The 17,016-nt window shown below is 35.0% G+C and overlaps 1 protein-coding gene across 3 annotated transcripts in view; it reads left to right on the top strand.

Annotated features, from left to right (window-relative positions):
- Nucleotides 1-1,838: 1,838 nt before the first annotated feature.
- The window catches only part of LOC128669146 (ornithine decarboxylase 2-like), a 25,706-nt gene continuing 10,528 nt past the window's right edge, over nt 1,839-17,016 (top strand). The window contains exons 1-11 of one of the 3 annotated variants that reach the window (XM_053743688.1): nt 1,839-1,880; nt 6,704-6,936; nt 7,273-7,459; nt 8,210-8,327; nt 8,992-9,123; nt 9,687-9,807; nt 10,105-10,278; nt 10,982-11,113; nt 11,634-11,735; nt 12,037-12,263; nt 13,730-13,944. In XM_053743688.1, the coding sequence (XP_053599663.1) occupies nt 6,739-6,936; nt 7,273-7,459; nt 8,210-8,327; nt 8,992-9,123; nt 9,687-9,807; nt 10,105-10,278; nt 10,982-11,113; nt 11,634-11,735; nt 12,037-12,263; nt 13,730-13,868 (1,530 nt within the window). In that variant the 5' untranslated portion in view covers nt 1,839-1,880; nt 6,704-6,738 and the 3' untranslated portion in view covers nt 13,869-13,944. Of the gene's footprint in view, nt 1,881-6,703; nt 6,937-7,272; nt 7,460-8,209; nt 8,328-8,991; nt 9,124-9,686; nt 9,808-10,104; nt 10,279-10,981; nt 11,114-11,633; nt 11,736-12,036; nt 12,264-13,729; nt 13,945-17,016 lie in introns of those variants that run through there. The other 2 variants (XM_053743689.1, XM_053743690.1) reach the window with 2 other exon arrangements.

Genomic DNA, 17,016 nt, shown 5'->3' with positions numbered 1-17,016 from the left:
CGTAGCGACATAAACACCATTAGTGTCACGCACAACACTGAATGCAAATAATCTAAATAAATATTAATCTTTATTTGACCATAATATGTCTCCATGTCTATTTATGTATGTCTGTTTGTACAAAAAATTATTAACTAGCAAAATGCGCAGCTTTGCAAGGGCTCGGCGGTCGGACAAAGGAAACCGGACCACGTGGCCAGAGCGAAATGTTTAGCTCCGAATTTTGTAGACATATGATAGGTATAAACACATTAGACAAACATCTGAATTACTACCTTACTAATTACTTAGCTTAAACCTAAAGAAATTATAGTTTTTCTGTAAAGTGTACCACAATAATGTGCTGGTTTTGAGATATAGTAAATATTCTAAATATTTCATAACCAATAGATTCAAGTTTGAAATTAGCGATTGGAAATATGGGACACACAATTTCTCTCATCTTCGCTCGTTCCCGGTTCATTCGGGGTTGCGACGCCACAAAGCCCGGGGTAAGCATAAAAAAAATAATCTTAAAATGATGATTCGCTTTAATGCAATTGAGTACTTTGTGCATGAAACAAACGTCATCGAAATGGTCTGAGCATTTCGGAAAACCATCGCTCTTATATTAGAGAATAGATGTTATCCGGGGCTTCACTCCAGTGGGAATTTTGAGTTAAAATATAGCCTAGCAATCTTGGATAATGTACCTCTCTAACTGTGAAAGAATTTTTGTAATCGGTTCGGTAGTTTCGGAGTTTATCCGCCTCAAACGTACAAACTCACAAACGCTTATACCTCTTTATAATAATAGTATAGATTACTCTAAATATTTTACTTACGTGAGCTTCCTTGAAGAGGCACAAGTACAAGGACTATTTACGTACATTTTTATCGAAATCGTACTCTATAATCACTCCTCCTTGCATGGCGCCTCTAAGCACTTGATGTAAGTCAAGAGTCCCCGAGTATCGGCGATAAGATAACAGAACGCAGGCAATCAGAGGGGTAATGTTCCTTAATGCTTGCAGAGGCCGCGGTTGCTTCCGGGTGATTAAATATGTATGTGTTTAGTTGAAGATTTATGTTTCTGATGAGGGAAGAAGAATACATTTTTTTTATGAATATTTAATTGTTAACTATTATTTCATAAGAAAACGATGAAATTTACTTCGGGTATTTAATATTTATTGTAAAACAGACCATTATATATTACCATTATTTAGACCATCTTATTTATATTTAAATACTAGCCTTTGCCTGTGGGTTACAAAAGGGTATCCCTATATCAGCCCTTTAGCAAAGCGCAGACTCCCAGGAAATATTCTAATGCACTTATGAAAATCTAAATAAATAAATATCCTAATAAATAATAATTTGTTTTATCTGTTGCCTAAACTACCCGCAAGATCCATCATCATCTATGTACCTATGTATAAGTGTGTATTACTTTCAAAGTCCAATATTCAATGTCAATCTTAAAACTGGAGGAAAGAATCGTTTCTTTATTATTTTCGTTGGACATTTGTTTTTTGTTAAAACAAGCGAACTTCGTCAAAAGAATCACTGAAGTAAACAAATGACAATCCATCAAACAAATACAAACGAATTACGCACACAACGTTAATTATTTTTTCTATTGTCCTATAGCAAGGCCTATAAAAAACCCAGATAGCTAATATCAATGTACTAATTAGAAAAATAGATTACCTATCGTATTCTGGATAGGATTTCATAATGATTCACGACCTATACTTGTTTCTCTATTCATACATATATTAGAATGCGATGCACCAGAGTTATCTAATGATTAATAAATATTTATATATAAATATCACACTTTATGTTTCAATTGACGCCATTTCATTTAGTTTTGTGTGGATACTAACGAGTGCTTGGTGAGTGCTTAACTAATTATTTTGTAATTTTAAATTATTTTATAAATTAAAATTTTATTAGCCCTTTAGATATAAAATGGCGTAAATTATTTACTTCCTTCTAACTACATCTCAAATCAGGTGGAGTCGGTACAACATGTCACTTGTTTTTTAAATAATTCCCTCTATATTATTTCTACGGAACTTTCTTCTGGCCGACTAATAAACAAGACTTGAGTTTGAGTTTTAAATCTACCAAGCAATAATGTGTTGTACTTGGTTCTGCGCCATATATGCAATCGCATCAATACAAACATGCTTGTGCATGTGCAAGATATTCTTATACATTCAACAGTGCGCCAACCTATATAACCACATTGTGAATTCGTCTTTATTACCATGGCATAGAGGTTCATGCAGATACTAACATGTAGTTAACTATACCTTGAATGTTTGCGTAAAAAGTTTACACAGTAATTTCGATTCACTTCCTACACTAACGTTTAGACGTCGATGGCTGGCCAGCACGGTTGATCTGCCTCGTCCCTAAGCTTTCTTACAGATAATAATGTTAGAGGGGAAACACAGATGTGGTTAGGGGTCTATTTAAACTGGTAAGTCGACAATAGGCGCGGTGACATACGATTGCTACACATAAACCTAATAAGGCAAAATGATTGGGCTTTTGATGATCCTGGACGAGTTATAGTCCGCCTGAATAGCGCTATTCATTTATTGTGAATAAATGAATGAATAGCTACTTTATTGTTATAAATGTGTTGTACTAGCGAGACAAATTTGGATCTATAAGGATTTACTGACGTATTTTTCCTATCTGATTCCAACTGTACCATTGTCAAATATCTCTCTATTATCTGAGCGTTTTTCCGGTTTCTTCCGTACCTGCAAAGTGTCGGAGCCAAGGGCCCGCTAACATTGACAAATGGTTAAAGTAAATTGAATATACAACTCGTTATGTCGATCCACTTTTATCGCTACTAATTGTACCCAATATAGTTTCATAGTTCACTAAAAACAATACGATAATGTCAGAAAAAAATCTAATTTGAAATCTAAATTGGTTTCCTTGCAAGTAGACAATTGTCTGCTTGCCTCTGTCTCAGTAACAATGACTCTTCAACCTCATAGGTGAGCCTATGAGGAAATGAAATCCTATGGGATTTAGGTATACTTAAATCTTCCAAGATGAGTTCGCACAAATCGACTTACACGAAGACAGCGCAGTGATCACTCCTCCTAATATAAATTGCTGGGTGTCTGTCGGAGTCACAGATTTATATTAAGCTAGACACCGCATGAGGCACTCTGGACTCCCGACGCTCAGCGGTTGAGGAAGGAACCATGAAACCCCTGATGAAAGAGATACCGCCGAGGGAAATGTCAAAACCACTCCATTAGTCTTTGCTTAATGGTGATGATTTCCAGTGGCGATGCCTGGTGTAGACTACACACCAGGAGAGACATAAGTTGGCTCTAACTAGGATAAAGGTTATTTTTTTCCCTAAATATTTATGTATAGTTTTTAAATTCGAAAACTATGCACGAACATACATTTTCCACAACTAATATTAGTACGATTGTTTCATTTTTATTTAATATATATTTTATTTATTTAATTAATAAACAATTGAAAAATAATGATTGCGTTTTTGGGACATTTTAGTAGTACCTATTTTTTGTAGATGCGGGATCTAGCTTACATAAATCGGTGGTCGGAATTCGGATCCCGATTCAGGCTCTCAAACGCAATACGCTTCAAGTTGCTGAAATTAATCTTGCTTTAATGCAAAGCAGCTGCAACCCGGACAAAAACAAATGGCGATTTTTAAGTACGCATTTTTGGAGACGTAGTGATAGACGGAACGGAGGTGGTTGAAATTGTTTTTGGCTCGAGTAGAATAATAGAGGAATATAGAAAAATGCTAAAAACGATGAAGAGAAAAGAAAAACATTAGTGTTGTTATGTTACTTCACAAAATGTGGGATATTAATAATGATTACCTACTTATACCTATCAAATTTCTGTTCAGAGATTTCCGTAAGTTTAAAACTGGGAACAGAAGTAGCAAGTCAGGAGATACGAGACTCCTGTGTTGTATAACGCGCCGTCAGCACTAATTCCACCTTAAACTTTAACCTAACTCCGGCAACCAACTCCTAACGAGCGGGAAATGTTTAATATCGTTAACAAAGACGTCGAGACGTTTGTCTGTTTGTTCCAAGTCGGAAAGTTCGGTTTAATCGGTTCAGCTGAATTAACTCCAACTCAGCAAGAAATGATTTCTTATCTGCTCTCAGAGTTAACGAACTTAAATTTATAACTTTAAAGACTTCATAAACTATCTTATAAACTCACTTGTAGTGAGATCTTGTGATCGCGTGAACAGGTAATGTAGCTCAATAAAATGAATTACATCGTTGTTAGTTTAGTTTGTAAAAAATATTGCTACTATCTTAATCCAGTCTTACATTAAAGTAATTGTGGGTAGATTTATAGGTATATACATTCTGACTCGACAATATAAGGCATACATTATTATACTACAAGTATGTAAATAAAGCCTATAAAATATTATGTAGCGCGCGGACGTTACTTTAGTGCGAGTTTGGATAGGAGGTAGCTAGGATACAGGTGTAATAATAATAATATCATACCATCAATGTAACAATTAAATATATACATAGTACAACAATAAATAATGAACTTCATTCAAAATCCACTCTGGACTAAAGGTACTATTATACTGGCTGTCTATATTTGTCAAAATTCCGGAGTGAGTTTAGTTCAATTTGCCGACGCACCCGCAAGTGTAGCGCTAGTGTTCGAGTGAGTTTTACAGAATGCAAATTAGCCATATCCGCGCGGAATCCGACGTTAGTTTTTTGACGTCTCTTACAGAATCGAAACACTGGTGTCATCTAGACAATGTCGAGGAAGATTCTGTGTAGATGAATCAAAATCTTCTTCCTCTTGACCTTTTCTCCACTTATGTGGGATCGACACAGTATGTAAACTACATTTAGCCATTTTTATACGACGCATACCATGAATCATAACTAAACGTAATTCGCACATAATATCCATTATTTCTTTGAATTTGAACGCGCCTGGACTGGGAAATTACAGTAATTTAGAATGCACTGCTAACGGATGCAACTGCAATTTGATGCCCGAGAGTAAACGAAATGCGCGAAATCTATTCGAATATTGTGTACATTTTATGCATTTAATATTGCATAAAATAAGTATCTTGAAATCAGAAGTCTACTTGAAATCAGAAGATGCGGTCTATTATTCCCAATGTACCGAGCACTTATTTTCAAGTAGCATTTTAACGTAATTACCAGCGACAAAACGCTGCACGACACGGCGTTATTCGTGCATGCGGCGCCAAACTTCGCCATCGTAGCTTAGGTCATATGATCACAGATTAATTCATCAAAAAATTTTCATATTGTCGCACCGCGCCGCCGCCTTGTCCCTTCTGTCGCTTACCTAGTACCTACGCGGGTCAACTAACTAACATTCGTTAGGAATGTTGACAACGCGGAGAGCAATCATAAATTGTTTGTATCGATAGGGGACCGAACGTTCCAATCCAACTAACCGATCTTAATCGTCTATTGTTTACAAACATACATACCAACGGAGATTGTTGTTGCTTTGAGTAATGTTCTAAGAGTAAATAAATAAACATCTATAATAGAGGATAGTCCTATGACTCAACTGTCCAATGATAAAAAAACTGTGACGCGTTTTAAAAGCGCTTGACTGGATGTGGGTCTTTCTCTCTCATTCTCGCGAATTCCAGATTTAATTCTCGCCTAGTGACCGGCTCTGATATTATGACCGGCTACCCGCCTGATGTCAACCCTCTTTGGGAATACTGTAGTTGCAGTCAGCTGTTAAGATTTTAACATTATATTATAAGAGGTCCCTTCATACGACATCCACAGGAGATCATGAACTGCTAATATAAGTAGGGCGTGAGGTAGATCATTAAAAAATACTACTGATCATTCCTTCTTAACTTAATCACTATCCCTTTCCTCCTTATTCACCTAAAAGGAAAGTTAGTGCCCTAACAGCAGAAAAGTAAAGCCCTTGGCACACATTAACACAAGGCATTTTTTGCTAGCGAGACATGCTTTATAGTACTGAAAATAAAACATAAAACTGCAGCTACAGCGGGTTAATAAATTGTCGCCATAATTTAACCGATATAGATAATAGCAAATCGTTGTGGAAATTGGCCCACTTACTAGGAAACACGTGATGTATGGCTGTGCAAATAGAACGCGGAAGGCGTGCGTTTTCATATGTAGTTTGCGCGATTTCTAGGATATACTTGTGTTTAGTCATGAGTCTGTATGAACAAATAAACTCGAAAACAACCGGACGGATTTTTGTGCGATTTTCAATATACCTCTATAGTGTGATGAAGAAGGATTAGGTACACTAAACCATAATGGTTTTACCCGAGCAAAGCCGGTAAGGGCCAGATCATTTTAGTTTATATGCACTGTAGATTGTAATTATTTTTCCACATTCAAAACACAAAGAAAACAAGCAGTGCTTAAAAATTATTGTGTTATTTGGATCTTCAATAAATATATACATAAAAGACATACATAGTACATAAATATATATTTGCATTTTGATTAGTGTTAAATGCAGGTGTTAAGTACATAAGATTATATAATAAGACAGGCGCTTGATTAGTGCGAGTCCAAGTTTTTCTACTGAACTCACTCGCACATATTCTAATCAAAATGCGAACAGGCCTCAAGGTTCATCGCAAAAACACTTGATTTTGTTTCAGATTATGTACTAGTGATACAGAACATTTCCTCTACTATGTTCCTCCTGAGAATAAGAGTCCATTATAAGCAGATCTTCACACACAAACCACAACATACCCCGGCAGGGGTCTACTACCGTGGTCACCACAGGTTACCACTACTCCAGCGAGTAAATCCTACGATAGTGGAAGATTTTGAAAAGAGATACCAAAGGAGGGAGAATGAGGAAATATATTATCAAAAATCTGAAAGTGTAAGTAAAATAACGTGTTGAGACAATAAATTTTATATTTCTCACAGTTGATGACAGGTTGATCGAAGTAAAGGTCGTGTCACAATAATGCATCGTCATATATGCTGAAGTGACGTGATGAATTTCAACTCTGTAGTACAATTCTATATACTTGCAATATTTAATAGAGGAGACAGATGGACGTGCAAAGTATGCGTGCCAATGGTCTGACAACTAACGATACCGAAGACTTTACGAAATGGAAGAGTTACGAAGTGGCGACCAGAAAAGATGAGACAGACAGAAGGATAGGTGAAACTAAATAACAGCTTGTAAATACAATAATCATTTTTGTAGATCTCGAAAACCCAAAAGCACAGGTCACCAGCATTCGTACTGGACGGCTGCACCCCAAACGATGTGGCTACAGCTATGATAGAGAGCGGCCGGCAGAAGGAACCCTTCTACTTGTTCCACCTGGACGAGGCATACAGACGCATACAGCACTTTAAGAGACGTATGCCTAGAGTACAAATATTTTATGGTACGTACTTAAAACCTTATAAGAAGCTGTAATAGATTTAGGGCTTTAATAATAAATTTATTTCAGATTTATCCATAATTTGTTAGTAACAATTGTTCCTTAATATCTAGTGTTAGTAAACATATAGGTAATGGAACCTTAACAGACACAGACTATGAACTGGATATTTGTCTAATAGGTGTTATGCTAGCAAAGTAGCAACTATCACTATGTAATCTCAATTCCACCAATGAACCAGCCATACAGCTAAATACCTTCTAGTTTCAACCCTATAAGGGCACGTAGAGTATTACGTACTGTCCAGAAAATAGTAAAATGTGTCACTACTCTATCCATCATATAAGTTCTAATGCTAAGAAACACAAATACGAAACTGGATAATACAGATTAAAAAATTGATCCGCTGTATTTTCGAAGGGACTTTTTTATATTAAGTACTTTACAATTAAAAAGATATGTGGATAGAAAGTGGTCACCACAGCCTATGGTAGTGAGTGAACACTCACTACCCTAGGCTGGTAGCTTGGCCTGGTAGCTTTTGCACATAAATCTAATAACTGAACTGTTATTAGATTTATGTGCAAACATATCTCTGTTGCTTTTACTATCTAGCAAGGTGTAAAGTGGATCTCAAAAGAAAAGATGACACGAGTCAAATTTTTAAAAACCTTCAAGAGGTTTGTAAATATTTGATAAGGAATAAAACACCGAAGGATTATGAATGGTGTGCATAAATAATTTGTTTTTCAGCAATGAAAGCGAATGATGACGACATGTTTCTGAAACTGTGCCTATCTTTCGGATTGGGTTTTGATTGCGCTTCTCCTGGAGAAATTAACAAAGTTAGGCATCTTAATAATAGTCCACGGTAAGTGATATTAATTTTAGTGCATTGTACTATAATAGTTCTATATATTTTAGTCGAAGTCCAAGGTTTTGAAAGCTAATCACCATTACAAAGTATATCATTATTATACAAGTAAATTATATAAAGATTAGATTAGTTATAGTAATATTGCTATTGGCGTATATATATTTACATAGACAAAGACATCAACATGGAAACGTTAAATTTATCGGTAGTATAAAAAACTTGTTTACACGGATGAATGTACACATCCACAGTACAATCCATTTACTTTAGTGCTTACAAGAAAACCTAATTTACTTATTGGAGAACTATATATAACAAACTATTTCTCGCGGTAGAAATTATCTATGTTTTCTATCTGTCTACCTATCTACATACCAAGAATCACCTCAAAAATCTTACTATTACATTTTACGTAAGAATGACAAACAAACAAATACACCTTCACATTTATAATATTAACCTTTTATTCATAAAGAAGTTAAAGCATAAATTATCTAAAATATGTTTTGTCATTCGCGCTTAACAATATTTTGACATTGACAGAACAAGACAAAACTTACGTTAGTTTAAAGTATGTTTTTAATTTGTTTATGAATAAGAGAATTATTACGGAAGTTTGTATATGGATTTTTAATTTACGGTATAAATAATTTAACAGCAGAATAATCTATGCCACGCCATCGAAGACCCGTGAACAAATTACCTTTGCAAGAGACTCCGGGGTGAGACATACTACCTTTGACTCTTCATACGAACTGATGAAGATCAAGCAGTTCTGGCCAGATGCCAGGTAACTATTCACACCGCTCACAGATCACTGAATAAGGGAATATAGTAAACGGGGCCTACTAAATAATCAAAGAAATCATACGTTTAGTTAGGTACCTTTTAAACGGTTTCTTTCGGAACAAATAAATTATGGTCGTGTAGGTACTTAAAATAACATTTTCGAGTAATTAGGTTCTTCAATTAGTACTGAACAAAACGGAGGTGACATATAGATACATAGTATACAAAATATATTATCTAAAATTTAAAAAGGGTAAGTTATTGAAAACATTAACCTGCACGTACTTTTTATATTTTAAGAATTACAGTAAATAGGAATTCGCGATAACATACACTCATTTGTATCTCTTTTGTAACTCATCTTTAAGATTTAATTGAAAGTAATGACCATAAACCGTTATAAAATTAGTGCTTCTTAAGTAGATTTATGAAGCACTTGATTGCCATATATCCTATAAGATTATGCAGGGTATAGTTCAAATCTTAAGGGGAAATTCAAGTGACCATATAGTGATGCATATTATTAAGATTAATTACAAATATAAAAACAGCTTTATGTTTCAGACTACTTCTCCGAATAAGGGTAGACGGCGAAAGTATGTATAAATTAGGAAAGAAGTTTGGTTGTGACTTCGAAACTGAAGCTATTGGTTTGTTAGAAGAAGCGGCTAGTCTTGGCTTGAGTGTACGTATTTTATTCTTACTATGGGTTGCACCGTCAACTTTGACGTTAAGTTTAACCTGTCAGAAAAATGCAACGTACGCTATTTTGTCTAAGTCATACCACAAACTACATGGCTACATAACAAAATTATCTAAATAATTTATTACTCTTTAATTCATGCAAACTAATTAGAACTAATACTTCGTAATGATAGAAGTTAATGGTCATACATATCAGACCACAAAGTAATTTAAAAAATAAAAAGATTGTTTTTTTAAATGATATTTCTATGACAGAACCACCCGTTTCCGTGCTCAGGTGGTGGGAGTTGCTTTCCACGTGGGATCAGCATGTTCCTGCACGGACAGCTACGTGTTGGGCCTGCGCAGGAGCAAGGCGCTGTTTGAATATGAGGACAAGGCGGGGAGGGGTATGCACATCGTCGATATCGGCGGGGGGTTCATGAGCGATACTACTGATAGGATCGATGAGGTATTTTTCTGATTCTGTATTTGATAAGTACATTTTTTTCGAAGGATATGATTTTTTGATTTTGATAAGATTCTAATATGAGTTGGGGGTTTATTTCTATTTCATTTCTTCTCTCGTATCAATTCCCTAATGGTACATGACAAATTATTACAAGGAGTGGTAGGTCTTACATTATTTTATTAAACTTACTTTTAAGTATCTCATATAAGTAAAATTCATATTGAGATTCATCTTGCTTATTTATATCATTTGATGCTAAAGTATGGATGGATTTTAAGATCCCGGAAAGATACTTGCTTAAGAAGTATGTCATGTCTTATAACGAATTGAAAACTTTATATCATTACTAGCTTTTGTCCGCGGCTTCGCCCACGTTTATTTTCCACGGGATTTTTTTTTGTGCTGGTTTCAAAGGTAGCCTATGACTTTCTACGTACTTCAAAATACGTGTATGCAAAATTGCAAGATTAGATTAGATAAAGCGTGAAGAAGTAACAAACTAACTTACTTAGCATTTAAAATATTAGTTAGGATTAGGATATTATCAATAACCTCAATAACATAACAACAAGAAAATGAAGAATAATTCTTAATATTATGCATCTCAATAGAAGAAAATAAACTTTTAGCAACTAAAAGGCGTGCTTCGAGAAGTACCTCATAAACTTTTGATCTAACTATACATATATGCAATGCATTACAGGTGGCCGACTTCGTGAATGAAGCTCTTGATGAATATTTCCCCGACCCCACTGTCCAAGTGGTAGCTGAACCAGGCAGGTACCTCTGCGACTCCTCATACACGATGTACTGCAGCATCAACAACGTTCGAAAGGTGATGCCTTACAATATTTATATTTGTATCTTTTTTCTATCGAAAAGAGGCCTAAACTCAGCATAAGTGTAAAGGAACATGGTGATGATGATGATAGCATGGTGGTTATGCATGTTGCTTGATGATGTGCGTGCAAACAAAGCAGTCCATGGATACCAGCAACCTGAAACGGGACACCGATGCTTCGCCAAATTTAATGCCGGTTCATCACTGCCCTCGAATAATTTGCCAAACATTGGCGGATTCGCTATTCGTTGCTGGTTTTTAATTGTGGTATATAAAAGCACTTATACTAACTTTGCAATGTTCGCGCATTTGCCTCGAATGTATCTCAGTTCGGCGACAGTGTGGAGCTGGCATTAGACTAATACAGTGTCAGGATTAACTAGGTACTATGATAAATAAAATACGGATTCAGTAAAGCAAGAAGTTCTGGCTTGATGTCGTCAAGCGCTACATATTAATAATTACGAATTGTCTACACGCAGCAAAAATTTTCAATTTATTTTTTATCTTTCAGGTCGTAAAAAACGGCAAACGAACCAATATGCTGTACCTCAACGATGGGATTTATGGCACTCTGCGGTTTCCCGAGCCTTGGCACACTGTGCAGAGATTTAAGGTGATTTTCTCATTTGCTAGTGATATTTCAATTTCCCTCTCTTGTCTGTTACAATTTTGTGCATTATTACTTGACACGTATATATGTACAGTAGACAGCACATCAATCTATCCAAATTCATTGCGGATTTCCCGCTAATATAGTCCATGCTGGTAAATTGCATGACTGTACACGGGTCAGTCGCCCATCATCAACCAATTTATTAATACAGATGAGTTAAGTTTATCTGCCATCGTCTTTATGAATATTACAGTGATATAAATCTTTACTTAAAAATTTTTTACCATGATTTATTTAACAGAAATCTTCCGACCGTGTCACCGACGTTCTAGAAGACACGATTCTTTGGGGCCCAAGTTGTGATTCCACCGATCGTGTCATGCCCAACATTCCTCTACAGCTACCACGTTGCACCCCTGATGATTGGCTGGTCTTCTCCCTACAAGGAGCCTACACCTTCGGCTTCTCCACCAGGTTCTCTTGCCTGGGCGTGCCGTTGATCAGGCCAGTCGTATCTTCACATTTATGGTAAGGAAAAGATGTATAGTTTAATTATCCTTTGCAACTTCAACGATCTTAGAGTGTGTTTCCTGGAATAGAACCACTCCATATCGGTGGTTCTGAGAGCGTTTCGACCACTAATACCGCGCTGTTATTATATATAATAATCCAAATTTTAACAAAGACAACAATTAGTTTTACTATCTGACTTTAAAATTATTTATCTGTACTGTGTGTAATGTAAATTTTATGAATGATTGATTTTGAAAATGATTCTTTTCTCAAGAAAATTGACGGATCGTAATGACTGTATGAAAAGCTCTGAGAACCACCATGGACTTACAGTTTCTCTGAACTCTAATGATCTACAAAGATACAAATCTAAATACGGGCATAACAACTCAGTAACAACCGGTGTATATATACCAAAAATATAGGATTTTCATAACTATATAAAATTTTCACATACATTATGTATTTTTTAAATTTCTAAAATTCAGTTTAGTTCCATTGAACTACAACTCATAATCTCGATATTTATTTCGATCTTTCTTCACTTTTCTTTGGGGCCCAAGCTAAGCTAAATAATCTAAGGTACCTAGATCTATATCTTGTAAACTTAATTTACAATAAACGAACATAAACATTATTGTATATTTCGCTAATTAATTCTATTAAAAACAATGGCGTGACGAGATTACGTTGTGGTCGCTAAACAACAACATAATTTTCGCTATAATAATTAAAAGAGTTTAATTGCGTCATCTCTACGGATTATAAGGAAAATGTTCACAGAAATTTAGGTTAGGCTCAGTTTTTGTAGGAATTTCAAAATAAACGATATTTAATTTATTTTGGCACGTTTCTTCATCACTCCATTTTTGTCATTATTGTTTGCACCGTTGCACCTATTATTCACCTCTGACCTAAGGTAAATCCGCAACAGGTATACGTTTCATACATTATTTATGTTAAATGTTCAAGGGCTTTCAATTTAGTTTTGTTTTTTAAAAAAAGTATTGCGCAATCTTGTTGATGTCATGCGAGCTAAGTGATAGAAGCCTTGGCAGCTAATAGCATTCCCAATTGTCTGTGTTTAAAATAAAATGTATAAAATCAATTTCACTTACACGAAAGACAATAATGAAATGGGACTTTAATTGATCAATTTTATTTAGGTATAGTAACAATTAGTATTTTTTGTTCTCATCAAAGTTTAATTAAAACGCGTTTTGGCAATAACATATGTGACGTCTCTTGTGCCCACATAATACACCATGGAATTCGGAGTCGGACTACCTACTAATTCTATGTAATACACACACAAGCCCTATATAATTTATTGTTTTTGACACATGGAAATAAGTATCTGATTTGACTTTATGGCAAATACCCTATAGTCGGTAAAATAAAATAAATAGATTTTGACTGGTGTGTATATTGTGCTGGTAAATGCAATGCTTTTAAATCTGCAATTCCTTTTGGACTTCAAGGAGCAGACTGCGGCAAAGCGAGGCATTTTCGCCGGAGGATTTCATAGCGAATCCGGATATTTCCAGTCCGTTGCCTTCCACTCTACCACCGATTTTGTCTGCGAACGTCTTCGGTAGATCTCCTGCTCTCAGTATTTAGATAAATAACTATGTGATATGGTTTTTGTATATTTATATGTTTTATATTTTTGGATTAAAATTTCATGATGTTCGAATTTGTGATGTCAATTTAATTGTTTAAAAAAATGAGGGACTTAAAGTGAGGAGCTCAATGGCGCAGTGGTTAGCGCACTGGGCCTGCGATTAGTGGCGGTTAAGTCACTCTCTCAATGGTCGCTCATTGGATGGGTGATCAGAATGCCGTGCACGTTAAGCCGTTGGTCCCGGTTGAATTAACCCGCCAATCCAACAGGTCATACTCCTTATCTGTGTGTGGCTAATAGGGTGAGTTGCAGTCAATTTTGACGTTGACTTTGACCTGCTAACCACTGATATTTAGACAAAATGGCGTACTTTGCGTTTATTGCGCAGGTTAAAGTTAACGTCAAAGTTGACTGGTGCAACCCACCCTTAGATAAAATTAAACTCATTTATAAAACTGTCAAATAAAATACAACCCAAGTCAGTTGGACTTACCTTCAAGCAGGTGTTAAGCTTTCACTGTTTTAAAGCGTTCCTGAAGTTAGGATTAAGGTAAAGTAAATTGAAAAGTTAAGTTTTCTCTGAAAATCTGACTTGAACTTAGGTACTGTACCTTGCTTATTTAATAATTTTATATTGGATATTAAGTAACCACTCAATTTTTGCAGTTTCAAAAACTTTATTAAGCGACTATTTTTAAAATTTAAAACAAAATATTGTAATAATAAATAATATAATGTTATTCTTCCAATAAGTCGTTTATTTAATTGATATCTTACCTAACGCATCCCTAACATGTCATATCCTGCTAAAGTTTAGAAGTTTTAAGTTTCCAGACCAACTCAAAGTTATTTACAAAAGTATGTTAGATTTTACTAACGCGATAAAGTTTGTACGAAAATATAGTACAAATTGTGTTTATCTATTGACAAGTTGATAAAATTTACTCGATTTGTATGATAATGGAACTGGAGGCACCTTTCAGCGCATTACAAGTATTGGCTTTTACGAACCTTATCTGTAGACATGTACTTATTGTCGACTATACATTGTACTTATTGCCATTTTTCTTCGGGAAAATTAATGAGATATCTTTTAGGATAATAATCCAATTAGTTCCACTAACGTAATTTTAAATGCCATCGTAAAGATCAAGAAAGCTAATAATAACTGAGCTAGATAAAAGCTCTTTTCCTTGACTTAACTTCGTAACCATTATTATCTTAATTTTATGTTCTTAGGTAAAGCTAAAAGCGGACTCTGGGCTTCGACGCTTAACGGCTGAGGAACTAACCGAAAAACGCTCAGATATGATAGAGGTACATAAGGCTAAAAAATGTGAATATACAACAGTAAATAACTTCTAACATAAACGAAAAAAAAGAACAATAAAAATGTGATGAAAAATATTACGTGCCAAAACGGTTGAGCCCGATAATCTTAAAGACGTAATAAAGTATATTTATTTGTTACTCCTCTGGTGTAACTAAAAGAAATCTTCAACGAAAATCAGGGATGTGGAAAATTAGAAGTAGGGAAGAGCCCAATCTAATTTCGTATCCTGATAACAAAAATAAGGAATGGAAAACAAAGTATGCGGTTGCTGAAGTGTTGGCCCTTATACATACAGAAAAAGTTATTTGTGTATGGACATCGATTTTAATCGCTCCGAAGTAGATAGCAAATTTTTATTCCACAAAGAAATTTAATTAAAGAAAGAAGTTTGAAAAAATATTGATCTCAATGGAAATCACGTGAAAGTCGAATAGAAAAGCGCTATTAAAATCGTAGCAATTCAAATCGGTGCTTTGAGTGGAATAAAAATTTTCTCCATTTTCATCTTACTGTCCTAATCTTAATCCTAACTAATATTATAAAAAGTAACTTTATTTGTTTGTTACCTCAACTAATCTTCTTGAAATATTGCTTACATGTAGTTTGAAGTATGAAAAAGGACATAGGGTACCGTTCATCCCGGTAAAATAACTATAAACTAGTAATGTTCCCGTGGGAAAACGCGGGCAAAAGCTATTAACTAATAACACAAGAAATAGTGTTTACCCCTATTTTCAGCCTTCAAATTTCACACCAATGTCTTGCTGGAATGTGGTCGATATTCTGCCCTACGCGATAGATTTTTAGCCACAGTGCCCGTGTGTAATGGATTGCTGAACATAGCGTTAAGCAGTCCATTATCAAAGGTGGCTAAATCCATTTATATCATGTGGACAAGTATTATGAAAGCTAGATAAGCTTAGATATCCCCTATGGCTGACATAGTCACCCAAAGTGCACTCAAGCCTTGTCAAAAATTTAGAGGGAAAAAAAAATTTCAACCAACGAAAAAGTTATGATTATTCGTAAAAAGAAAGTTGGTAATTACTTGTAGCAATAAGAAATTTAAACAACGGCAAAACAAACAAGACGAATTCTTCAAACAATTCCTTTTAACTGTCTTAGTTTTTCAATCTCGTTAACCCGAGCTCAAACGACCAGCATTTTGACCAAAAATGTACACGAGGATGAAATTACAGTATTACAGAACGGCCATTTTAATTAAACTTAATGCTGCCCATTCATTACTGCATAGAGTTAGAGATAAAGCGAATAAGAGATTATTATTAGGGCCACAGATTTTGAAGAAATGGTGAAATAGAAGTGTCACAGAAAAAAATTTTTGCTATCGCCTAAGTTACGTATGACTCTAGAACTCGTAGCTGACTCAATACTTATTATTTTTATTACCATAAAGTTGACATGTTACTCACAGACAATAAAATCGTACTTTTTGTTTAAATTTGACGTTTAAATATGAACGTGTATTGCTTTTTAAGAGCATCAGAATTGTAATTTCATTTCATAAAAAATTAATTAAAATGTTATGACCACTCCGATGCTCGATACAAAAGAACTGATGATTACCAAACAAACAGCTGAACCCACATTTTCCAAACTTAGCAAAGAACTATTATATATATCTATATATCTCAATATAATATATCTCAATTAAATTCTCTTAAAATAAAACTGGTCAAAATGGGTTCAGCCGCTTGGCTGCTACGACATACGGATACAGAGACACGTTAAACTTGTAACTCCCCTCTTTCTGTTGTCGGGTGTTAAAAAACAGCACATAGCAGTTCTAC

The sequence above is a fragment of the Plodia interpunctella genome, chromosome 4 (genome assembly GCF_027563975.2).
Source record: "Plodia interpunctella isolate USDA-ARS_2022_Savannah chromosome 4, ilPloInte3.2, whole genome shotgun sequence".
Lineage (NCBI taxonomy): Eukaryota > Metazoa > Arthropoda > Insecta > Lepidoptera > Pyralidae > Plodia > Plodia interpunctella.
The sequence above is the reverse complement of the archived record's forward strand: the minus strand, read 5'-3'. Positions and strand labels throughout refer to the sequence as shown.